The sequence below is a fragment of the Oncorhynchus masou genome, chromosome 33 (genome assembly GCF_036934945.1).
Source record: "Oncorhynchus masou masou isolate Uvic2021 chromosome 33, UVic_Omas_1.1, whole genome shotgun sequence".
Lineage (NCBI taxonomy): Eukaryota > Metazoa > Chordata > Actinopteri > Salmoniformes > Salmonidae > Oncorhynchus > Oncorhynchus masou.
Window position 1 is genome coordinate 23,625,776 of NC_088244.1, and position 25,835 is coordinate 23,651,610.

General features: G+C 41.3%; 1 protein-coding gene across 1 annotated transcript; it reads right to left on the reverse strand.

The window, feature by feature from the left end:
* Nucleotides 1-606: 606 nt before the first annotated feature.
* Nucleotides 607-20,499, reverse strand: prkar2aa (protein kinase, cAMP-dependent, regulatory, type II, alpha A). Its single transcript, XM_064956835.1, has 10 exons — nucleotides 19,148-20,499; nucleotides 8,892-8,927; nucleotides 6,440-6,576; nucleotides 6,018-6,124; nucleotides 5,067-5,220; nucleotides 4,033-4,134; nucleotides 3,847-3,921; nucleotides 3,687-3,752; nucleotides 2,311-2,449; nucleotides 607-1,606 (listed from the first exon to the last, which is right to left on the reverse strand). The coding sequence occupies exons 1-10, from the start codon at nucleotides 19,395-19,397 to the stop codon at nucleotides 1,485-1,487; spliced, it is 1,188 nt and encodes a 395-aa protein (XP_064812907.1). The 5' UTR covers nucleotides 19,398-20,499; the 3' UTR covers nucleotides 607-1,484.
* Nucleotides 20,500-25,835: the final 5,336 nt, after the last annotated feature.

A 25,835-nucleotide genomic window follows, 5' to 3' on the forward strand; every position in this document is an offset into this window, starting at 1 on the left:
TAACACGATTTACTTAAAAGGCACATCTCAATAGGTGGTCCAGATATGTAACGAGTCCCAAATTGGGGGAGGGAGGGGGACATAGCAGCAGAACGTAGGGATATACTGAGGTGCTGCTGCGCACCCTGAAAAATCAGCATACCAACAACAAAGTCCTGTATTAGCGGTCCGATAAAGCCTTCTGTAGTGCGGGCTAAAAACGCACTGACTGATGACATACTGTATCAGACCAACTCCTTGAAGTTTGCCGTTGTGTCTTCCCCCCACACTATTTTGCTAAACTTTTATTTTACCCTTTAGTCTGTACACACGCTTGAGATATCGTTTTTCAAAGGAAACGTTAAGAAATCATTGGAGGATGTATTTAATGGATATGACTTTCACTTATTCAGGGTTAAATAGGGGTTGATGCCCCCCGCCCTGCATTAAACAACAGCTCTTCCATAAGCAGGAAACCATAACATTAAATGTATATTTTCACCCCATCTTGAGTCAGGGATAGAGTATGAGAACTGGAAAGCCAGTGAGAAAACTGCCCGCAGCCTCGAACTATCCCTCAAAAACACCAACACACCGATAAACAGCAATATAATAAAGACAGGGCAGTTTAACAAAATGTTTGCTTTATTCTTATCCAGGACAACTCATTCAGAATGACCAAGGAGAAATAAGCACTATATTTTTGTTTTACATTGTCAGAGATGGTACTTTAGCTGAATAGGTCAAAGTAAAACAAAATGAATATATAATAATACATGAATCAATACATGTGTGGAGTTAATGATAACAACAATAGCCCTGAAACATAGGGTATTCTGTGGTAATCACCGGCACTGAATCAATCAACAACAGTAGGAGAGCTTTCAGAAAGGACTCAACCCCAAAGAGGAAACACTTTTTATTGAAATAATATTTTATCAAAGCTTCTGTTCATCTTCATAAAATGTTTCTAAAACTTCTCTTTAAACCTTTATTTTTTGTGGGCATTTTAAACTTTTTAATTTGTTTCTTCCTTTTCACCAGGTGTCTGTGTGTGCATGTGTCCTTGGCTGAGGTTTGTGTGTGTGAGAGAGAGAAAAGGGCACGCATGCATGCATGCATGCATGCATGCATGCATGTATGAGAGAGAGAAAAGGACAAGCCTGTATGTATGTATGTGTGTGTGTGTGTGTGTGAGAGAGAGAAAAGGGCAAGCCTGTGTGTGTGTGTGTGTCCTTGCTGAGCTGTGGCAGCGTTAGAGTGGTAACAGCAGGGACGTTGCTCTTTAAATTGGCCGGAGCAGGTTCAAGCAACTAAGAATGTCTGTGTGTGATATTCATGGGTGAGTAGAAAGTGTGTGTACCTATGCGCGAGCTTACAAAGGAGTGTGTTAAGCTAGAAAATGTGTGTCAGGGTGTACTTCTGTAAGTGCTTGTGTCTCAATGTCTATGTATCTGTTCATCAATGTAAATGTGCGCGTGTGTGTAAGGCACGGAGAAGGGTGGTCATTTCAGGTCCATGCTGGAGCCAAACAGAGCCACCAGCTGTTCCTCGTAGTGGGTGATGTTCCTCTTCATGATCTCCTTACAGGAACCCAGCAGACGCTCAAACGCCTGAATGTCTATTACTGAAAAACACAGACAGAATCACTCACACAGCTGCACAACAGATAGATGGCGACATGGGCCCATATTCATAAGGTGCCACGGAAAAACAGCGCTGATCTAGGATCAGGTCCCCCCTGTCCATGTCATCTTATTCATTAAGATGTAAAGAGCAACACTGATCCTAGATCGACACTCCTACTCTGAGATACTTTATGAGTAGTGTATCCTGGTAAAGGAATAGAAATACACTGTTGTAGCCTATGCTCCAGTATAGTTTATTTCCAACAGTTCTTTGCCATGCTTAGCTTAACCACCACACACGGGTTGAGCCGGATATAGACCTTCCTGTCAAAACACTGAGATAAAACTACAGTAGAGCACACTGCTTTCAAATTAACATTTTTGCACTCTACACTTGTAGAATTGTTAGATGTGTGTACACTTTGAAGTCATAAGAGAGATGACTATCACTATGAGAGAGAGAGAGAGCATCACACAAACACCTGTTTGTCTGAGGGAAACATCTCTGCATTAGGTACTGAGAGACCGTGAAGGAGATATACTCATCTAGAACACTTACAAGCCAGTAATCTGCAGTTAAGAGATTCAGGGAGACAAGCAGAAAATACCACTGTCACACTGATGGACACCCACTCAGAGCTCAGGGCCTTTAAAATAAACTGACACACACATATATATGTGTAGATGTATGAAGTGGCCTTACCCAAGCACTTGACCTCTCCCACAGCATACGCTGATGCAGCGCGGGGCTTGTTGGTGACCAGTGCCAGCTCCCCAAAGTACTGACCCCTGCTACAGCGGGTGATCTCCACCTCCGCATTATCCTCCTGGTTTACCTTCGTCTGGGGGAGAGAGGGGGAGTGAGAGCAGGGTACAGAAAAAAAGAGGACAGGATGGGTTGTGGCTGATTTTGTTTACGATGATTTTAATATTTTTTTACCGATTCAAATGACTGGTTGACGATTTCAAAATTCACAAAATGTTTTATCATGGCACACGAGCCACAGTGCCAAGGGAGCCCAAACATGTTGTTCACTAAGCAATAGGCCATGTCTTTTGCAGAGAGCTAAGAACAAGCCAGATCTGGGTTCAAATACATGTGTATTTAAGTATGTTATTTAAATACTTGGTGTATTTTCACATAATGTGGCCAGATCAGCTACTTCTATTTGAAGTATTTTCAAATAACTATCCTAAAACTATTCAAATACGTTTCTCCAAATACATTTTTTCAAATACCCCTAGGAACAAACAGACCTGGGTTCAAATACATGGAGTATTAAATATTTGAAAATACACGTATGAGTATTTTCAAATACATTCCAATATTCAACTACTTGTATTTTCTGAGAAAAACTATCCAAACTACTTTAAAATATATTTTAAAGTAATTGAAATAACCTAAATATTATTTGAACCCAGGTCTGGATAGAGCCATGAGAAAATGAGTTTGGTTTGTCATGGATATAAGACAGTACTTTTTAAAATCCATTTAATTGCACCAGCTAATACAAAAGATGGCAAAAAATAACAAATGCACAAGAATGGAAATACAGACTTAAAGCAGCACATCAATGCATTATAAAAAATGAAAAAGCCTCAGTGTAAAACTTGTCTTACACTGTTCGGTTTTATAAACAAAGTGCTGCCACACCATTTACTAAGAAGAAATCAGATGGAGAAACTATCAGGATGAGAAGGAGTTCTGATGCAGGTACAGCAGTCTAGTGCTAGCTAACATTAGGAACCATAGTTTGTTAGCTAGCTTAAATTTGTTTTGGGGGGAGGGACATTTTGTGGATTGTAGATTTGACAAATATTCTGATTCAAATCACTAAATGTTGCCAATTTTTTTTTTAAGGTACGCCGTGCTCAACTTTTAATTATTACTATTCATATGAATAATTATTATAATTCAGATTATTAGTCATACCATCTTTGTGTTTGGGTGCAGGGTTAAGCAGTACATATGAGAAAAAAAGGAGAGAAAAACACAGGATGACATGAACATAAAATAAAGCCACTTTTTCCACATTCTCTGATGAGGCAGAAAAGACAGGAGAAAACAAGTACTCTTACTTTGCTCTTCATCATTATCTTCACGTCTCCGGACTCCACAATGTAGAAACAATCTGCCCTGTCCCCCTATACAGCAACACAAACCGTTTACAATTGTCCATGGTCATCGTTACTAGTAAGATTTACAGTAATACCAAGAGAATCTTGAAGAACATCCTACCTGCATGATGATGCGTTCTTCATCAGAAAACGTCTTCATTCCTAATACATCCACAATCTTCATCCTCTCAGATAACTGAGAGAGACATAAGTTTGATAAGGAAAAGCAAAGGGAGACATTAATATCCGTGCTACATTTTTCACTGTCGAGCTTCCTCAACTTCCTCCCATCCCACTCCCCCCTCACCTCCAGAGACTTCAGTAGGGGCACAGACTCGACAAATTGCTCATACAGCCTCCTCTTTTTGGCGTTGTTCTTCACAATGAGCCTACGGAACGTGGCCCGGTCCTGGTAGTGCACACAGACAGCATCCGTCACGGTCACACAGACAGGATAACACAATAACACCGACACAAACTGTTTCATTCTCCTGCTATAGGTTACATATCTAACAGACAAAAGGTATGAATAGATGTATTAATCTTCTATAATATTTACTATCATGATTAAAAATATTAATCATAAAGAATTTATTAAACTTTTATAGCACTTTTCATTACATAAAGAGTATTAAAGACCAAAGAATCTTAAAGCACAAAATCTAAGATCTCCTACAAATTAAAGACCCACAACAGCCTCCCTGGCACCCAATTTATCACCCGAATGGGAAAAGTAAAGAAATAGCTGTAGCGGGTCTTTAAAAACACTGAACAAAACAGGAAATCCAAAGACTGAACAGAATTAAGATGGGCTTCTGCTTCTCCAACAGAAATCACAATCAGACTTGTCGGCGATGTCATGGCGACGTTGGCTAGCTAAGCTCATGAGTAGAAACACGCCATCGGGTCTAACGGTCGTCTCGTGCCGAACTGAGCATGTACAAGCAGTAAAACTATTTTTATATCGATATGAAGTAGTTTGACAAAAATGAAAAGGTGTCAGTTTGTCACTCATGAGGTTGGAGTACTAACATGTTCAGCTACTTAAGACATTGGCTCAAATCTAGGTTGTGCCTTTAGATTGAGAAATATACAAATAAGGAACTATTTTTCACTTCTCTCATTGACTTCTCAAACCCCAAACACTGGCCCGGTTTGTTTGGCAAGCGTTCCCAGAAATCTTGCGATGTCTGGGTTGAGAAACTCTGTGGTAAATCTTGTATCTGTAATGCCATTATGTTTACCATTCTCCCTAGTGTCCACTGGGAGGTGCTGTGGCAGAGGACAGCAGTGAACTAGAGGTCAGAGGGTTAGGCCAGTGTGTGTGTGAATGATTCTCACCAGGCCCCAGAGCGCCCCCTCCTGAGTGGCAATGATGGTGGCAGCACGGGGGGTGTTGTACATCAGTGCCAACTCCCCGAAGCTGCCCTTGTTGTCATACTGGCCCACACACTTTCCTACGCCATCAATCAGTACCACTATGTCATAGATTCCTCTGGAAGAAGAATAGGGGGAGGGAGACAGGGGGAAGGGAGAGAAATTAAGAATGTTCTAATAATATTTGAGCTCTCTACAAAATGCATTGTGTATAGTAATAACATAGGAGATATTTGCAGACTAATCTTCATCTATAATAAAGTTGATCACTGATCTAAATATGCTGCAGTTAGTGATTTCTGTGTAAAAAAATAATTGGGATGAACCAACCAGGGAAAGGGGGACGAACAGCACGAGGAGCTCAGTTCTGGAAATTTATTTGGATGATACAGCACCTGATTGGCTGCAAGGGTTGCATTGTGCTGTGGTAGCCAGTGAGCATTCACTTTGTTTGGGGGGATTAGTATGATGATCACTTGGCTATGTAGGTGACCAGGGGGTTTCCCATGAGGCTTTGCAAGGCAACACACAGGGAGGGAATAGGTTTTAACATGCTTATGACGTGCATCTAGCCCTAAGCCTCTCAGAGTGAGGCACTAGCATGACTGAGGAGGGAGCTTAAGGTGCAGAGAATAAGCCCACTCATACGCTGCGTCAAAATGGCACCCTATTCCCCATGTAGTGCACTTCTTTTGATCAGGGCCCACAGGGCTCTGTTCAAAAGTTGTTCACTATATAGGGAATAGGGTGCCATTTGGGAAACAGCCATGAAGCCTAGGCCCAGGACACATGGCGGAAACAACAACTAGTAAAATAAGGCTCAAGGGGGACTTTTGTATTGTGTTTGGTATGAACGCTGCTTTCTAGCGAATGCCTTGATGGTAACGATTCTGAAGAAACCGAGCACACACACACCTCTCGATCACATAGAAGTTGTCTCCATCGTCTCCCTGGTCAATGACATGCTCCTGGGGCTGGACGCGCAGTTCAAACATGGCGTCCAGGACCTCTGAGAACTGTTCCTGTGAGGGAGGAGGGCCGCAGCAGGAGGGAAAGAGGATGATTGAGAACAAAGACCACACAATCACTGTCTGAAAAAACTACTCAACTTAATAATGGACGGAGTGAGTTGTGCCTGTCTGGCAGCTTGTGTATAAATGTGTGTTACTCAGTGTACCAGTAAGTAAAGACCAGGAAACCTTAACCTTTTATGAGTCAATGTGATCTACAACCTATTAGAACAGCAGTGCATACGACGGTGTGGCCCGTTATACTCTAATAGAGTGTTGGGGTTTCCTGTCACTGTGTGGTTAAAACCTCGGTCTCATCTTTTCTACCTGTTCCAGGGTCTTGAACAGTAGAATATCTTTGCAGGCGTCCTGCAGTCGACAGCGCTGCTCGTCTGTTTTAGGATGCACCACCCTCGGCTCCTCCACCTCGTCATCGTCGTCTGGGTTAAAGGCCTCCGCGCACACTGGCGTGAGAACACTTAGATTGTAACAAACACTTGGGGGGTAAACAGAGATTGCCAGCCTGTAGTCCTAAAAAAGTTACATCTGGTTTGTTCGGCCAGTCATATGGTGGAAATTAATGGTGACACAATGGGATTTTGGGATAAATGCTGAAAGTAAAGTCTGAGGTTAACAGGCTTAGATGTTATATGTTTTCTTTTATGAGATAATATCAGTCAGTTAACATGACCTTTATGTGCTGTTTGTGCTTAAAGTTTTGATTACATAAATGAGTCAAACTGTACAAAAAGTAAGATCTCCTAAGCCTGTGTTACCGCAGACCTTATTTTCGGTGTTTATATAAAAACGCCATTCATTTCCCAATAGGCTTTAGCCAACGAGCCATGGCGGAGGGGGGGGGGGTCATCTTTAACATACTGAGGGAACAATATTACCATAACACTTCAATTGTAACATGGTGGGGCAAAGAGCTCTAACTTATACTGTAACACATACGGGCCTGGGGTCACAGTATTAGCACCACAATCAATACACCTAAAGACTCATTGTAAGGGATTACTCTGTGTGCTGGACACAACGAGGGAAAACATTGAAAACCAAGCTCCAGGGGACTAATATCAGTGTGACACACACCTACTAGTTATCAGTGTTCAGTGATACATGAAGACAACCAGTAACTTAATGTTAACACCAAGCAGGCATAAAGAGGCCAGGTAAGATTACACCAGATCAAAGCACAAACATTTAACATGCAAACAAACACCGCTGCTGCAGATTACATTAGGGCAGTACTATTCAAAGTCAGGTGGGTGACCCCCGGAATTGCAGTGGGGTAGGCAAAAAAAGATATACAGTGCCTTCAGAAAGTATTCATACCCCTTGACTTATTCCACTGTTACAGCCGGAATTCAAAATGGATTAAATAGATGTTTGTTCTCACCCATCTACACCCTATAATGACAAAGTGAAAACACGTTTGTAGAAATGTAAAATTTCCTGAACATGACTTGGGTAAGTCTAAGAGCTTTGCACACGTGAATTGTACAATATTTGCCCATTATTATTTTAAAAAATTCAAACTGTCAAGTTGATTGTTGCTTATCAGCCATTTTTAAGTCTTGCCATAGATTTTCAAACCGATTTAAGTCAACTTTAACTAGGTCAATCAGGAACATCTAATGTCGTTTTGGTAAGCAACTCCAGTGTATATTTGTTCTTGTGTTTTAGGGTATTGTCCTGCTGAAAAGGTGAATTAGTCTCAGTGTTTGGTAGGAAGCAGACAACCAGGTTTCCTCTAGGATTTTGCCTGTGCTTATAGCTGTATTCCATTTATTTTTATGTTAAAACCTCCCAAGTCCTTGTCGATGACAAGCACATACCATAACATGAAGCAGCCATCACCATGCTTGAAAATCTGTTTTGCTGTATTACTTAAGTACTTTTTTTGCAAATAGGATGCACGTTGGATTCTTTTTTTCTGTATAGACTTATTTTCACTCAGTCATTTAGGTTAGTATTGTGGAGTAAATACAATGTTGATCTATCCTCAGTTCTCCTATCACAGCCATTAAACTTGAACTGTTTAAAAGTCACCATTGGCCTCTGAAATTCCTGAGCAGTTTCCTTCCTCTCTGGCAACTGAGAAGTGACTGGGTGTATTTATAATTGCAATAACTTCACCATGCTCAAAGGGATATTCAGCTTCTGCCTTCTTTGCGAAGCATTGGAAAAACATCCCTTTCTTTGTGCTTGAAACTCACTACTAGATTGAGGGACCTTACAGATAATTGTATGTGTGGGGTACAAAGATGGGGAAGTGATTAATCATGTTAACTATTATTGAACACGGAATGAGTCCATGTGACTTATGTGATTTGTTGTTGCCATAAAAAATATGTGTTGAATACTTGACAAAATATTTTTATTTAAAAAAATAAAATTAATTTAACAAAAAATTTCTACAAACAAAATTCCACTTTGACATTATGGGGTATTGCGTGTAGATCAGTGACAAAATGTGGAAAACGTAAAGGGGTGTGAATACATTTTACTGAGAAAGATCATTTGAAAAATAAAAATATTGAGTAAATGTATGTTCTTGTTCTAGAGAGATTAAAATGTAGCCTAATGAACTGAAGGTTATTTGTTGATGTGAAAATAACAATGTACAGATTCTAAGGTTGTGCCATTATAATTGGTGAGAAAAATGGGGTCCCCAAAAAATTGGATGAAAAAAAAAAAAAAAAAAAAACTGGGTCCCTGCTGAAAAAGTTTGAATAACACTGCATTAGTGAGTAGTGACATCAACAGGACTTACCTGACACTCTCCGGTTATATCTGCTGGGAGGAGGGGCTGGAGAGAGGGAGGGAGAAAGGGAGGGAGAGGGTTGGTGAACACGCAACTGTTCACAGATCGCTGCAACTGTAGAGCCTGTGGTTACGACCTCTGACATTGCTAGCACTCTTGAAACGGCAGAGAAAAACAACTCAAACACATGAAATGAGACCGTGCCGACACACAATCTTCTACACTGCAATAAAGCTACACAAAATAACACAAAAGTAGAATTTAACAGCTCTTTTATGGATTTTTAAGCTGATTAAATGATATGATCATTACAGGTGCACCTTGTGCAGGGGACAATAAAAGGCCACTAAAATGTGCAGTTTTGTCAAACACCACAATGCCAAAGATACCTCAAGTTGAGGGAGCATGCAATTGGCATGCTGACAGCAGGAATGTCCCCCAGAGCTGTTGCCAGAGAATGAAATGTTAATTTCTCTACAATAAGCCACCTCCAATATTGTTTTAGAGAATTTGGCAGTACGTCCAACCGACCTCACAACCGCAGACCACGTGTAACCACGCCAGCCTAGGACCTCCACATGAGGCTTCATCACCTACGGGGTCGTCTGAGACCAGCCACATGGACAGCTGATGAAACTGGAGTATTTCTGTCTGTAATAAAGTCCTTTTGTGGGGAAAAACTCATTACAATTGGCTGGTCTTGGCTCCCCAGTGGCTACGCCCCTGCCCAGTTGTGAAATTCATAGATTAAGGCCTAACGAAATTATTTTAATTGACTGATTTCCTTATATGAATTGAAACTCAATCAAAACGTTGAAATTGTTGCATGTTGCAGTTATATTTTTGTTCAGTATAGAAAAAGTGCATCATTGTCAAAATCTTTCACTATTGCTTTAAGATCAGAGTGACAAGTTACAACATATTTGTAGCAACAGAGCGAGCATTGGTGCAAATGAGAGCCATGAGTACACAGCCACCGCTTGCTCCTCATCTCCCTACAGTGCAGCGGCAAGCATGTGTTACGTTTCAGATGGTCTTAACATAATTACATTTTTATGGATTCTTGGAGTAGAATATTTTTTTTTAAAGTCACCACAGTTGCTCTACAAATAAATATTTCCCAGGGGGCATGTGCACAGACCCCCGCAGCAAAGAGAACCCCCCCACCTTTGCCACCGCTGCTCAAACAGATCCTAGGGGAAACACTATATTAACATAATGATTGTTTCAGTGTCATTATACTAAAGTGCATTTGTGGGAAGCAGGGGATGAGTGGAGACTAAGTGTGTCATTGTGCAAGGACATGCGTGTTTGCATGTGCTGTGTAAGGAGAGTGTATAAAGTGCTCTTGCCCGTCATCACGTGTGGGGGATAGCAAGTGCCTAAAGTTGCCATGACAACAAAACACAAGGAAGACCTCATTGCCATAACAACGTCCCCCTCCTGAAACCACTTCTTCCTAAGTAAAAGGTCCCCCCCTCTACCCAAACACCCACTCACAAACTCCCATAAGGATGAGACATTATCACTGTCTGCTGGCCTTACTAATTGCAGCTAGAGCTAAAGACAATCAAAGTGGTACTTGTTCGTTGAACAGACATCCCTCACCCTCCCGCCTGTTGCTCTCTCCGGCTTTCTCTCCTCTCAATCCCCACACCCACTCATTGTCTGTCAGTCCCTCACTATCTCTTAGTCCCTCCCTCTTTCCCTCCTTGTTCATGCCCACCCCTGTAAAAAATAAAATAAACCATGATAAAGTGGAAAAGGAAAAATGCAAAAAGGAATGAAGTGTTTGTGCTCGCTGGTTACGTTCTTGCAGTCTTCGACAGCCCCACCATCCCCGTGCAGATGATCAGACCTCAACGCCTGGAGAAGTGTTTCTCCTGGCCCCACATGAACATGACAGAGCATCATCTCATATGCACAGGCAGAGTGACTGTTTATAAAGACAGGGCTGTGAAGCAGCAACCAGTGTCAATGGCCTATTGGGCAGAGCAGGAACACACAAGGACATTGAGAAGGGAAGTGTAGTTGTGTGGCTGGAGGGTGGGGGACTAGGGGGAGACTAGGGGTTAAATCAGCACATGCTCAGTGTTGGCATACTGTTATGGTTAGAGCACCGCAGGGACAGGACAGGGGCGTCTGTGTCTCCAAACCAACATGGCTGACCTTGCCTCCGCAGCAGAGCCAGCCATGGAAGCAGCAAGGACAACAGAGGCGGTTAGCCTGGCAGGGAGCTCTCCCTTTTAGATACTGCCACAGCTGTAGACACCTGACTCCCCATGAAAACAATCTTTATTGCAGTCAAGGCTGTCACACTGCTCAGATGATCAGATCTCACAATGCCTGGAAAAGTGTATCATCATAACTCAGGAACCACATTAATAAATATATAGTCTGAGATATGAGATAGCACCGTGGCAAGAGATGAGCTGGAAGGCGAGCCCATATAAATGGAATGAATAGAACAAGGTCCACCCATTATGCCATCATTGACTTGAATGGAGACACCTGTTCTATTCATTTTAATTATTGGCGAGCCGTTGGCTACTAATTCTTTGACGCAGCCATAGTGGACAGGGTGCCAACTCAGACGCAGCCATAGTGTCTGCTAGCTTGTTGTTGATGCTTCTCTGTGCTGATCCAGAACATCTCTTCTGCTAATCTAATTGTTTTGACACAGCCTCCTAACCAATAATCAGTGAGGTCCAAGCAGGGTTGGGTAGTAACGGATTACATGTAACTGGGATTACGTCATCAGATTACAAAAATGTACTATATCTAAAATCGGATTAGTTACATTCTTAAAAACAGCTTATTACTTTTGGGATTACTTCATCTCATGTCAAGAGGAAATTTTATGAAATTGTCATTGCTGTCATTTTGCACACCATCAAGACTCATCACATGCTCTCAAAGATTCTATTGTTCTGTTGATCGTCCATCAAGTGTGGATGGCCTCTTATGGTAATAGGCTGTATTTCGAGTTGGCGATCTAGCTAACTACTTCCTCAACAGGTGAATTAGCCTGTGTGATATTCGTGCCCAAAAAGATGTAGATTAATGAATGTCTATTGAACCCAAAAATATATCTAAAAATTCTGGAACCGTTATTGCCTAGTTATCATACACCAAATTCATGAGAAATGCTGGTTCAGGTTGCACATCAAGATATCTGGTGTCATGCATTCGTGCCTGAACATGTTGTTAGAGTCAACTTTATTTGTTGAATCATACCGTTTTCGTAGTCTAGTACACATCTGAATGAAACCCTTTGAAAGACTTTATAAGACTGAGGCTACAAATGTGTTCAATTGCGTGACCCCACTGCAATTGTGGCGCAACCAAGTCATGAGCTGGTACCACCAATTGAAAATGTTAGTTTGGAGCCCTGTGACTATGCTCTTACACATCAAATAGAACGTGTGAATTATAGGATATACTCTCATGCTAGTCCCCATTTGGAAATGCTCATGTTACTAAATTTAAAAAAATGCTTTGTTAGATTCATGTTTTAAGTATGTCTGGGTGTTAAAAGTGAAAGTAGTTCAAAAGTATTCCAAATGTAATAGGATTACATGACTCATTCTGAGTAATTGAAAACGATTACGTTACTGATTACGTTATTTTTCAAGCAACTGTCATCAGTAACACACTACCCTTTTCAAGCAACTGTCATCAGTAACACACTACCTTTTTCAAGCAACTGTCATCAGTAACACACTACCTTTTTCAAGCAACTGTCATCAGTAACACACTACCTTTTTCAAGTAACAGTCATCAGTAACACTACCTTTTTCAAGTAACTGTGGCCAAACCATAGACAATGAAGTATGAACTAAGGCTAATCTTGTCTAGGTTCCATTTTTACATTTTTATTTAAACACATGGATGTAGCCTACTCACTGCTTGTCTCAAGAGGGCCCATCTGTGTGTGGGTGTGTGTGTTTTTCCCCTGTATGTTTATAGGCTAGGCCTTTCATTTTTTTAATGATTTAGCCAGGATCGTCTAACAATTGAACATGTTTTCCAGGGAGACCTGATCTTACTCACACACACACGTACGTTAATGCAAACACGTTCCAAAAAGCCCTGATGATGGGTCAAGGAGCGTTGCCATGGTCTTCATTCACCCATAGTCCGCCATGCAACCAACAATGTGCATTTATATTCCTCGACGTCACCAGTCAATGTGGCACATCCCAAAGTGCAGTGCTCAGCACTCTTCGACAGCACTGTATAGACTAGTCACAAGGCTTGTGTAATGAGTAAATGCACACACACAGTCCACCATTTTCCCTGAACATGAGGATGATGGTGTGGCAAGGTAGCATATACAAGTATTCCTACAGTGTTCTGCTTTAGAGACTTAATAACTTTGTCATGTTTTAGTAGCAGATTGTAGAGGCCCCAGCCACACACTACAACAAGACATGCTTAGCAAGGACCGCTGAAAATTATTTATCGTATGGTATGTCAGTGAAATTGCTAGGGCAGGCCAAACACTGGGAAAAACATGTACTTACGGGTCTAATTTTCCCACACCCACAAGTTTACCACTGTGATGGAGAACATCAACATTACACACACACACATTGTGTTTCTGCTTTTTGCAAGAGGATTTCCACTACAAGCTGAGGTACAAGAGAATACTCTGAATTTTCAGCTCAACTTTCAACTGTCGTACTCATGGAAATTAACTACAGTATATTGTCTCCCCATGTCTTTCCCAGCATTCCCTCTCCCCTGTCAATCTGCCTCCTTTACTACACCCAACCCTCACTTGTCTCCTCTCTCCACATCCCCCCTCTCTTTCTCCAGGTTAGTCCTTAAAAGGAGAAGTGGCCTTGTCCTGTTTAGAGCTTGCGTTGTTAAAACCCCTTCTGGACTGTCAGTGATGGGTTAGCCCCTCTATGTCAGAGCGGTCTGGGTGCCAATTTAATGGCGGACACGCTAGCTAGGGCCTTGGCCAAAGACGTAACTCCCCCCCCATTGGAAGGCTATAGCCTAAGTCAAGAGAAAGACTTTAGGAGGAAGAACAGTGGAAGGTTGTGTGGTCAGAGAGACAGTAGTGATGGTAACAAAGAGCACTGACTCACTATCTGGGCACATTTAAAGTAACAAAGGTTTCCTGAACACACATTATCAGGCTTATGTTTAAAATGTAACAATTGAAAGCGTGTAAACTATCAAAGAAATACTAGATGGGTAATGGGATTGGGCAGAATGCCTAGCAACCAATTATGAACATATTGGCCTTTACAGAGCTGTGTAGACGAGACTTGCTCCTGAAAATCAGAGTGTGGTGCTGGTGCCAGGCTGGTGGATGTCCTAATTTTACCAGCCACCCTGCTTCACCACTGTACTGTTGAGATTCTCTCTACCAGAGCTGACACACACAAATGTTGATTTTTGCATTGAGAGAAAAAAAAAATGCTTGCAAATGCTCTGTGACCACCTGCCAATGTAGCTGGTAGCGATAGACATTCTACCAGCCAATGCCAAAATATACCAGCATTTGGTGTGTGTTAGTTTCCCACCCTGGAGCCCATTCAGATAATAAATTATTGAAGCTATGCAAAGATGCCTGTATCAAAGCCACTTGTGGATGGCTGAGGACTGAACTATTACTGAACCCCTGCACTTTATCTACTGTGTGATTAGACAAGGTCGCTGCCTGTCCACTTTATTCCCACTCCAAGGTGTTTGTGAGGACAGCGCCAAGGTTGCCGGCCCAGTCTGTATTCCCTCTGCACTGACAGGACAAGGTCACCACAAGCCAACACACATTTTTGTTCCATGTTTGTTCTGTGGAGGTGTCAGACATCTTCCATGACCATGTTCATGTATTGCAGCCAATACGTCAAAATGTAGTTGCTTGGGATAAAGGCGTCTGCTAGTAAAAAGGTCATATAAAAAATAAAATTGTTTTTAAATATGTCATATATAAAATGCTATAATAAATACCAACAAATCTATTTGTTAGCAAGCCAGGCCCTGAAGGCCCCGCCCCCAGCATCTTCACAGCGACTGCCTGGTGCTCCCACCCTCAAAGCCCCTTTGTCCCGTTAAATCGTACAAATGACATCTTCTCCCTCAACCACCTTGTCTAATCAGATTGAGAAGCTATCCTGTTTGAGAGGGGAGAGGGAGAGAAAATGGAAAAGAGTCAGGGAAGGACAGCCATGACGGTCTGTTTTCAACTTGATTTCAATTTCAACGTTGATATTACAGTGGACCAGTAGCATCATCAACTGAAAGGCTAATTGATGCACAAAGACAGATGATTAACTATCTGAGATAGTTAATAAAAGCATGCAACAAGAGAAAATGTTTGCAGCCTTCCTGTTAGCCATATCAGAATTTATCAGAGGTTATTATGCATTGCATGACAATATGCTATTAGAATGATCCAAACGGATGGTGTCCACATCCTGCAGTGTAGGGAAGCCCATAAGGTCCACGACCAAGTGACTAAACACGGTGACAGCCCGTCTTTCAACGTGGCGACTTCATACGGAAAAAATGCCATATGGGAGAGCGGCCCGTGTGAAATGCATATAAAAGAGAGGATGTGATTTTCCTTATTGTTCTGCCACAGAACATGGGCAGAGAATGAGGAAGTGCCAAAGTTCAGATGCTTTTCAAAACGTGACTTATAAACGAAGCAGTAAACTGCATGCATGCCTAGTTTGCCTCCCCATTCTCGCTCACAGGGAGAGACGGGGAGCGACTTTAAAGCCAGTGTAGAGTGTGGCTCTCAAGGGATGCTATCCATTAGATTAGCCTAAATGCACAGTCTGGACTGGTAATTAGGTCACCTGTTGCACAACTGACAGGGAACACATTTTCCCTAGTGATGGGCGGGAGGATTTCTATAGTAGAGTATCGCAATATGGGCCCAATAACTGTCCATGCCACATAAGACTAACTGACATTTGTTATTTCTCTTCTCAATGGCACCCAAACATGTTTTTCAAAGTTTGTATGTAATGCAGAAATACTAGGATATTTCCAAGAGTGTATTTCCAAACTTCTGTGACAGAAAATGTAATGTTTTGGCATGTTCCTGGCAATCATACAGCTGGGAGTTGTATGGCTAGTTCATGGGATCCATAATCTGGTTACAGCAAACCTGAAGCAAAGTGACCTCACAATGGTCTGCTGTCTGTCATGTCTTCATTCAGGTGACTCATCTATTCATAGGGCCTTATAATGCCCTATCAGACGAGCTATGAAGTGCCAGCGTAAACCATTCCTTCTCTGCCTATACAAACTCCCTCTCTTAATTAGAGGTCAACCGATTAAATCAGGGACGATTTCAAGTTTTCATAACAAATCGGTAATAGGCATTTTTGGACACCAATTATGGCCGATGACATTGCACTCCACGAGGAGACTGCGTGGCAGGCTGACTACCTGTTATGAGAGTGCAGCAAGGAGCCAAGGTAAGGTGCTAGCTAGCATTAAACGTATCTTATAAAAAACAATCAATCTTAACATAATCACTAGTTAACTACACATGGTTGATGATATTACTAGTTTACCGAGCTTGTCCTGCGTTGCATATAATCGATGCGGTGCCTGTTCATTTATCATTGAATCACAGCCTAGTTTGCCAAATGGGGGATGATTTAACAAAAGCACATTCGCAAAAAAAGCAATGTCGTGCACCAATGTGTACCTAACCATAAACATCAATGCCTTTCTTTAAAATCAATACACAAGTATATATATTTAAACCTGCATATTTACTTAATATTGCCTGCTAACATCAATTTATTTTAACTAGGGAAATTGTGTCACTTCTCTTGCGTTCCGTGCAAGCAGAGTCAGAGTATATGCAGCAGTTTGGGCCGCCTGGCTCGTTGCGAACTATGTGAAGACCATTTCTTCCTAATAAAGACCGTAATTAATTTGCCAGAATTGTACATAATTATGACATAACATTGAAGGTTGTACAATGTAACAAGAATATTTAGACTTTAGACTTTATTTAGACTTTATCTAACGGATGTCACCCGTTAGATAAAATATGGAACGGTTCTGTATTTCACTGAAAGAATAAACGTTTTGTTTTCAAAATGATAGGTCATTAATATGGTCAAAAATGGAAACTAAGGCTCGTATTTCTGTGTGTTATTATATTATAATTAAGTCCATTATTTGATTGACCAGATCAGACTAAGCGATGGTAGGCAGCAGCAGGCTCGTAAGCATTCATTTGAACAGCACTGTGCTGCATTTGCCAGCAGCTCTTCGCTATGCTTCAAGCATTGCGCTGTTTATGACTTCAAGCCTATCAACTCCGAGATTAGTCTGGCAATACTAAAGTTCCAATTAGAACATCCAATAGTCAAAGGTATATGAAATGCAAATGGTAGAGAGAGAAATAGTCCTATAAATACTATATTAACTACAACCTAAAACTTGTTACCTGGGAATATTGAAGACTCATGTTAAAAGGAACCACCAGCTTTCATATGTTCTCATGTTCTGAGCAAGGAAATTAAACGTTAGCTTTTTTACATGGCACATATTGCACTTTTACTTTCTTCTCCAATACTTTGTTTTTGCATTATTTAAACCAAATTGAACAGGTTTCATTATTGATTCGAGACTAAATTGATTTTATTGATGTATTATATTAAGTTAAAATTAATTAATTCAGTATTGTTGTAATTGTCATTATTACAAATAAAATACACACACACAAAAAAAAAGGCCAATTAATCGGTATCAGCTTTTTTGGTCCACCGATAATCGGTATCTCCGTTGAAAAATCATAATCAGTCGGCCTCTACTCTCAATACACCCCCCAGTTCTATTCTCCCCCTCTTTAGAGCTCATCTATTCCTCTTCATCTCCCAGTCCAAGGTCACTGAGGAAAAAATTAAATGTGCAAAATATAGGCTATTGATTCAAATGAGCCCAAATGGCACTTCTACTTCAAGGAAAATAGGATTGATGCAACAGTTTTCAAAACTATACCATAATTAATTTAAGTAGCTTAAAATGGGAAATCTGCAGTTCAAAGAACAACAAAGCGGTCACACCTCCACTGAGTTGGTAAACAGCTAAGGGACAGGGCTGGAGAAATGTAAGCACAGACATAGCTATGAACACAAGGACTGACCATCCATGAGATCAAAATGACAGTTTTAACCATGTGCTGAGGCTACAGTATACAATGTTTGATTAAGACTACTTTGTTTACAAACAAAATAGTAAAATAAGCTTATATTTTGGGTTCTGATGGGGTTACACAATTGAACTAATCTAATCAGACACTTATATGTTTTAGTCTTCAAGAATGTATGCATTTAAGTCAGAAAATTGATGTAGCAATCGCAGGACAGACCCTTTTAACTATGGAGCTGAATATTACTTCAGCTACGGTCACTTACACAAACATGCTACAAAACTTGATTATCCTCAGTACATCAAGTTTGACGATGGGAACCCTATCATGAGGACAAAAAGTCTGCTATAATACGCACATAACATTAAGAAATGTCCTAGTGGGTCAGTGTCTGCCTCTCAGGGGTATGAGAGGAGTTGAGTTATGCATGAGATGGTTTCCCCACTAAGAGAGGAATACAAATAGATGCGATTGTCATTACAGATCTGTTTACACACACCCCACACATACAACCAATGAGGTAAATGCAATCAATCTCACAACAGCCAAATACAGCCAGAGATTAAACTGAAGTCCAAGTCATTCCTCAGCCAATGAAAACACATTTTGGAATTGCTGTGATCACAGACCTGAGCTCATTGACAAAAACAGAACGTCCATTCACAGTAAAACAGCCCCTGAAAAGCAATGCGATCTGGGTCACGTTGCTCTCTCAGCCTGCAGAGAGCAGCGGACTTCCTGGCATCTTATGTCCGGGAACAGCCTGGGCTGGCAGATGTTATGCTGGCCACATCTTGTTTCTGTAAATAGGGTTTTCATGGCTTGGGTGTGTGGTGAATGCACTTATGTCATCATTGAGGACATTAAACAGTAAGATCAGCAGACATCTGATATAACATGTCTAACCTATATAACGTCACAAACAGGATTGCAGCCATAAGTCTTACTAGGTTAGTTCGGGTTCTCCAACTCCAGTCCCGGAGTGCTACTGGTTGTGCAGACTTAGTCCAATCCAGCTGTACTCATCTCTATCAAATCAGTTTCAAATAACCAACTAAGCATGATCGTATTCAGTTTGGGGAATGAGTAATTGAATCGGCCACATCATCAGGCTGCAACTTACGCTCGAAATCAGACTCGTCAGACCCGTCTTCATCGTCGCCATTTGACTCTGTTTGCATCGGCTCCCCATCGAACACCACTCCCTTCCCGAGCTTGACAGCAGCACCGCCCCCATCTTGGCTTCTGGTGTCCCGCAAGCGCGTGAAATATTGCACGGCGAATTCCACCAGGTCTGTTGGCCTTTGTCGAAGCACCTCCACAGTGTAGCCTTGAAGCAATTCCGTCAATCCCACCGGTATCTCGATACTCATGACTGTTTTTCGATGGTGCTATCTAACTAGAAAGATGTTCAGGTATACTGTGTTTTTCGTACAAAAATATATATATATATGAATTCAATATCCGTCCATGTGTTGCACGCTACAGCTCCTACTGGGGGGAGATAGCTGACACTTACAACAGCTTCACAAAACTGGGTTAGCTTGCTGACATTGATAAAGTTAGCGGTTGCAAATTCGCTTAGCTAGCTAACAAAAATGTCCAAGCAAGTAACGTAGTGACACTGTCGATGGAAGGCCGGTCTTGTTGTGTAAAGAAAGCAATACAACCCCAGTTACGTTAACGTTAGTTTATGATATCTGAGCTGTCAAGTTGGGTAACTAGATAGCTAGCTGCTGCTATACCAAGCTGACAAATGAGCTCGATGGCTAATAAATGGATGCCACAAATGATAACGAACGTTGTTAGTTAGCTACAGTAATGTTGCTATAGTTTGTTCCCTCGCTGTCCTACTGTTCTTTATTTCGCCTCCTCTTTTTCGCTCGTTTCTTTGCCAGGGTAGCGACCAAACCCCGCCAGCTAGTGGTATATCCAATCAATACCCGATCAAAAATTTAGCTGATCAGCGAACAGGCGATGTATAGTACACCACCAGCCAGCAAACGTTAGCATATAATTAATGGGTGGGCACTGGGACTTGTTACGTTAGCTAGATTAGCTAACTACAGTACTAGCCCGTTGGTTTCGAGGAAAGAATAAACATCTAATTAAATATCCGAAGTATTTCGCCTTCGTATTATACGGATAAAGTAATGGCGGCTAAAATCTACCAATAATGTCCCTTAAACTAAATGCCGGTAGCTATAACTAACAGCTGACTTCTTATTGCTGAGTCCAGGCAGACAGTTCAGTTGCAGCAGACAATCCGAGCCCGGCTTATTCCAAGCCCCTGTAGACAAGGAGCGGCAGGAACAACCCAAACGTTAGCTTGAATCCGAATTACCCAGTGCTTCTCCAACGTTAAAATAAAAATGTGTGGCATAAATATTGGTAACGACGTTCCTCGTGATTTTCCGTAAATCTGTTTCTACCTCCAGATGAGGCTCTTCTTTTCGTTACTTCGGGGTGAGTGGTAGACACGGTTGATTGACATGCCAATGTACCAATCCAATCTAAGACTCATGACACACAAGGATCAATTAGGGGATTCGATGAATTCCCCGGGTGAACCGAGTTAACATTGAAAACATTCGATTTTGAACCGGGTTTCCTCCGGGCGTGAGCCGGGTGTCCCGTTCTGGCAGACGGGGAAGTCGGCTCTAAAGAAAAGTGACAGGTTAAAGCTGCAATATGTAATATTTACATAGAAATGTGAGTTATAGATCTGTCATTCTCATTGAAAGCAAGTCTAAGAAGATCTGTTCTATGTGCGCAAATTCCCGATCTTAAGTTTAGTTTTTGCATCTTTTACTTTCTGATTTGTACACCATCTTCAACTAGCTGAAAAGACAGCATTGTTGGGTATTGAAAATATATTTCATAGCGGTTTAGATGGTACCATGATTCTCTACATTATGCAATGTTTGTTTTTTTGTCACAAAATGAAATTAGTCGAAATATTCGAATTTTTGCAACCAGGAAATGGCTGAGCGATTTCTGCATATTGCACCATTAAGTACTTGGAGTAATGAGTTTGATTATTTCGATAAAGTGATTGCTTTAAATAAAACATCTTTATCTGCCTTCCCAATGAAAATAGATGTATGTTTCTGAACGATGCACTATGCTGTATTGTTGACAACGGCCTGCTCCAGGCATAGGTGGTCGCTTATGGTTGTCCATCAGCATTTTTTCTCTTTTTATGTCAGTCACTGAAAGTGACTCAATTAGCCATGTCAGCTAACAATGTTTTGATTGGTAAATTAGTCTAGCCAGCTATCTAAACTTGTAGTAATCATGGCCGAATACCAGATAGGCATGCAGGGCACATGCCCAGGGGCCCTGGCCTCCAGGGGGCCCACATTGATTTTTTGTTAGTCACGCTCACTCAGATATCATTAACATGACATACGTCTAGGCAAAATGGGTAGAATTGCAGGAAATTTTCTCTTTCGCTTAGGGTCTCCAAAAGGCCAGCACCGGCACTGGATAACAATATGACCGAGTGCTGCAGATTACTGTTCATTTTTAGCAAACCGTTGGCAGCTTCAAACCGTGGCAGCTTTATTTGTATTTATTAAGGATCCCCATTAATTGGCGCCACAGCAGCAGCTACTCTTCCTGGGGTCCAGAAACATTAAGGCAGTGATATACAATTAAAAATATTACATGAACATTACATTTCATAGCACTTTTCACAACACATTAAGTGTGTTCCCTCAGGCCACTACTCTACTATCACATATCTACAATAGAAAATCCATGTGTATGTGTGTGTGTCTTATCATGTGTATACGTCTGTGCCTGTGTGTGTGTCTCTACACAGTCCTCCCTGTTCCATTAAAAAAAAAATCTAATTCTACTGCTTGCATCAGTTACCTGATGTGGAATAGAGTTCCATGTAGTCATGGCTCTATGTAGTATTGTGTGCCTCCCATAGTCTGTTCTGGACTTGGGGACTGTGAAGAGACCTCTGGTGGCATGTCTTGTGGGGTCTGAATGGGTGTCCGAGGTGTGTGCTAGTAGTTTAAACAGACACATTGGTGCTTTCAGCATGTCAACACTTCTTACAAAAACAATCTCTCCTCCACTTTGAGCCGTGAGAGATTTACATGCATATTATTAATGTTAGCTCTCAGTGTACATTTAAGGGCCAGTCGTGCTGCCCTGTTTTGAGCCAATTGTTATTTTCCGAGGTCCCTCTTTGTGGCACACGACTGAACAGTAGTCCAGGTGCGACAAAACTAGTGCCTGTAGGTCCTGCCTAGTTCATAGTGTTGTTAAAAAGGCAGAGTGCTCTTTATTATGAACAGACTTCTCCCCATCTCAGCTACTGTTTTATCAGCATGTTTTGACCATGAGAGTTTACAATTCAGGGTTACCCCAAGCAGTTTAGTCACCTCAACTTGCTCAATTTGCACATTATTTATTACACGATTTAGGGTTTAGTGAATGATTTGTCCCAAATGCAATGCTTTTAGTTTTTTTTTTAAATATTTAGGTCTAAATTATTCCTTGCCACCCATTCTGAAATGAACTGCAGGTCTTTGTTAATTAAGTGTTGTAGTGATTTCACTCGCTGTAGTAGCTGACATGTATGGTATTGAGGCATCCGCATACGTAGACACACTGGCTTTACTCAAGGCCAGTGGCATGTCATTAGTTAAGATTGAAAAAAGTAAGGGGCCTAGACAGCTGCCCCGGGGAATTCCTGATTATACCTGGATTATGTTGCAGAGGCTTCCATTAAATAACACCCTCTGTGTTCTGTTAGACAGATAACTTTAACCACAATATAGCAGGGAGTGTAAAGTAGGGAGGAGGGATGTACACTATATTAGGCCAAGCCTTTGGAACTATGATTTTCCTAGATATGGCTACTAAATTGTGATCAAATCAAATCTTATTTGTCACATGCACCGAAAACAACAGGTGTAGACCTTACAGTGAAATGCTTACTTATAAGCCCTAACCAACAATGTAGTTTTTTTTAAATACCTACAAAAAATAAGAATATAAAAGTAACAAATAATTTAAGAGCAGCAGTAAAATAACAATAGCAAGGCTACTCACAGGGGGTACCGGTACAGAGTCAATGTGTGGGGGCACCGGTTAGTTGAGGGAATATGTACATGTAGGTAAAGTTATTAAAGTGACTATGCATAGATAATAACAGAGAGTAGCAGCAGTGTAAAATGGGGGGGGGGGGGGCAATGCAAATAGTCTGGGTGGCCATTTGATTTGATGTTCAGGAGTCTTATGGCTTGCGGGTAGAAGCTGTTTAGTAGCCTCTTGGACCAAGACTTGGCGCTCTGGTACCGCTTGACATGTGGTAGCAGAGAGAACAGTCTATGACTAGGGTGGCTGGAGTCTTTGACAATTTTTAGGGCCTTCCTCTGACACCGCCTGGTATAGAGGTCCTGGACGGCAGGAAGCTTGGTACTCGGGGATGTACTGGGCCGTACGCATTCCCCTCTGTAGTGCCTTGCGGTCAGAGGCCGAGCAGTTGTCATACCAGGCAGTGATGCAACCAGTCAGGATGCTCTACATAGTGCAGCTGTAGAACCTATTGAGGATATGAGGACCCATGCCAAATCTTTTCAGTCTCCTGAGGGGGAATATGTTTTGTCGTGCCCTCTTCATTCGATGGATTTGGATACTGCTTTAAAGCACATTTTTGCAGCATTAGTAAAGATGTGATCAATACATGTGGATGATTTCATTCCTGTGCTGTTTTTAACTACCCTGGTAGGTTGACTGTTAACTAGTAAAATTTTTAAGCCTTTTCTTGAGTAGGCAGCTTGATGAAAGCCAGTCAATATTTAAATCACCCAGAAAATATAGCTCTTTGATGATATCACATACATTATCAAGCATTTCACACATATTATCCAGACACTGACAGTTAGCACTTGGTGGTCTATAGCAGCTTCTCACAATAATGGGCTTTAGGTGAGGCAGATTAACCTTTAGCCATATTACTTCAACAGTATTTAACATTAGATCGTCTCTAATTTTTACAGGAATGTGGTTCTGAAAATAAACAGCATCACCTCCACCATTGGCATTTCTGTCTTTTCTGTAGATGTTATAACCATGTATTGCTACCACCACTGTATCATCAAAAGTATTATCTAAGTGAGTTTCAGAGATTGTCAGAATATGAATGTCATCTGTTACTAGCAAATTAACATATGTAGCTTAAGAAACAAGGATAAAATCAATAATTTGCTTAATTGAAACCCCTCAATCACATTGTTGCTCAAACAGTTCAGCAAGACCTAGCAATACAATATCGCTACACACATAATCCAAAAAGTAAAAAAATATCAGAAATATCTAAGCAATGTCAGAGTCCGGAATATATACCAGTCAAAAGCTTTAACACACTAATCATTCAAGGATTTTGCTTTATTTGTACTATTTTCTACATTGTACTAGTAGTGAAGACATCAAATGATGAAATAACACATGAATCATATAGTAACCAAAAAAAGTGTTAAACAATGAAAATATATTTTATATTTGAGATTCTTCAAAGTAGTCATCCTTTGCCTTGATGACAGCTTGGCACACTCTGCATTTTCTCAACCAGTTTCACGAGGTAGTCACCTGGAATGCATTTAAATTAACAGGTGTGCCTTGTTAATTTGTGGAATTTCTTTCTTTCTTAATGTGCTTTAGCCAATCAGTTGTGTCGTGACAAGGTAGGGATTATATACAGAAGATAGCTCTATTTGGTAAAATACCATATTATGGCAAGAACAGCTGAAATAAGCAAAGAGAAACAACAGTCCATCATTACTTTAAGACATGACGGTCAGTCAATCCGGAAAATTTCAAGAACTTTCAAAGTTTCTTCAAGCGCAGTCGCAAAAACCATCACTACTGTCACAATCGTCTGAAGAAGTAGACCAAAGCGCAGCGTGGTGTGCGTACAATTCTTTATTTATAATGTCGCCAACAAAAACAAGAAACCACCGCGAAGCTTACGAGGACTATAGTGCCACTAACAAAGATAACTTCCCACAATAACAGAAGGGAAAGGGCTGCCTAAATATGATTCCAAATCAGAGACAACGATAGACAGCTGTCCCTGATTGAGAACCATACTCGGCCAAAACATAGAAACACAAAACATAGAAATTAGAACATAGAATGCCCACCCAAATCACACCCTGACCAAACCAAAATAGAGACATGAAAAGGCTCTCTAAGGTCAGGGCGTGACAACTACGATGAAACGTACTCTCATGAGGACCGCCACAGGAAAGGAAGACCCAGAGTTCATTAGAGTTACCAGCCTCAGAAGTTGCAGCCCAAATAAATGCTTCAGAGTTCAAGTAACGGACACATCTCAATATCAACTGTTCAGAGGAGACGTGAATCAGGCCTTCATGGTCGATTTTCTGCAAAGAAACCACTACTAAAGGACACCAATAAGAATAAGAGACTTGCTTGGGCCATGAAACACATGCAATGGACATTAGACCGGTGGAAATCTATCCTTTGGTCTGATGAGTCCAAATTTGAGATCAAATCATCACTCATTGAATTTGAGAGTAGGTGAACGGATGATCTCTGCATGTGTGGTTCCCACTGTGAAGCATGGAGGAGGAGGTGTAATGGTGCTTTGCTGGTGACACTGTTGGTGATTTATTTAGAATTAAAGGCACAAAAACCAGAAAGGCTAGCACAGCATTCTGCAGCGATACGCCATCCCACCTGCTTTGCGCTTCGTGGGACTATCTGGGTCTTCCTGTTTTACAACAGGACAATGACCCAACACACCTCCATGCTGTGTAGGGGCT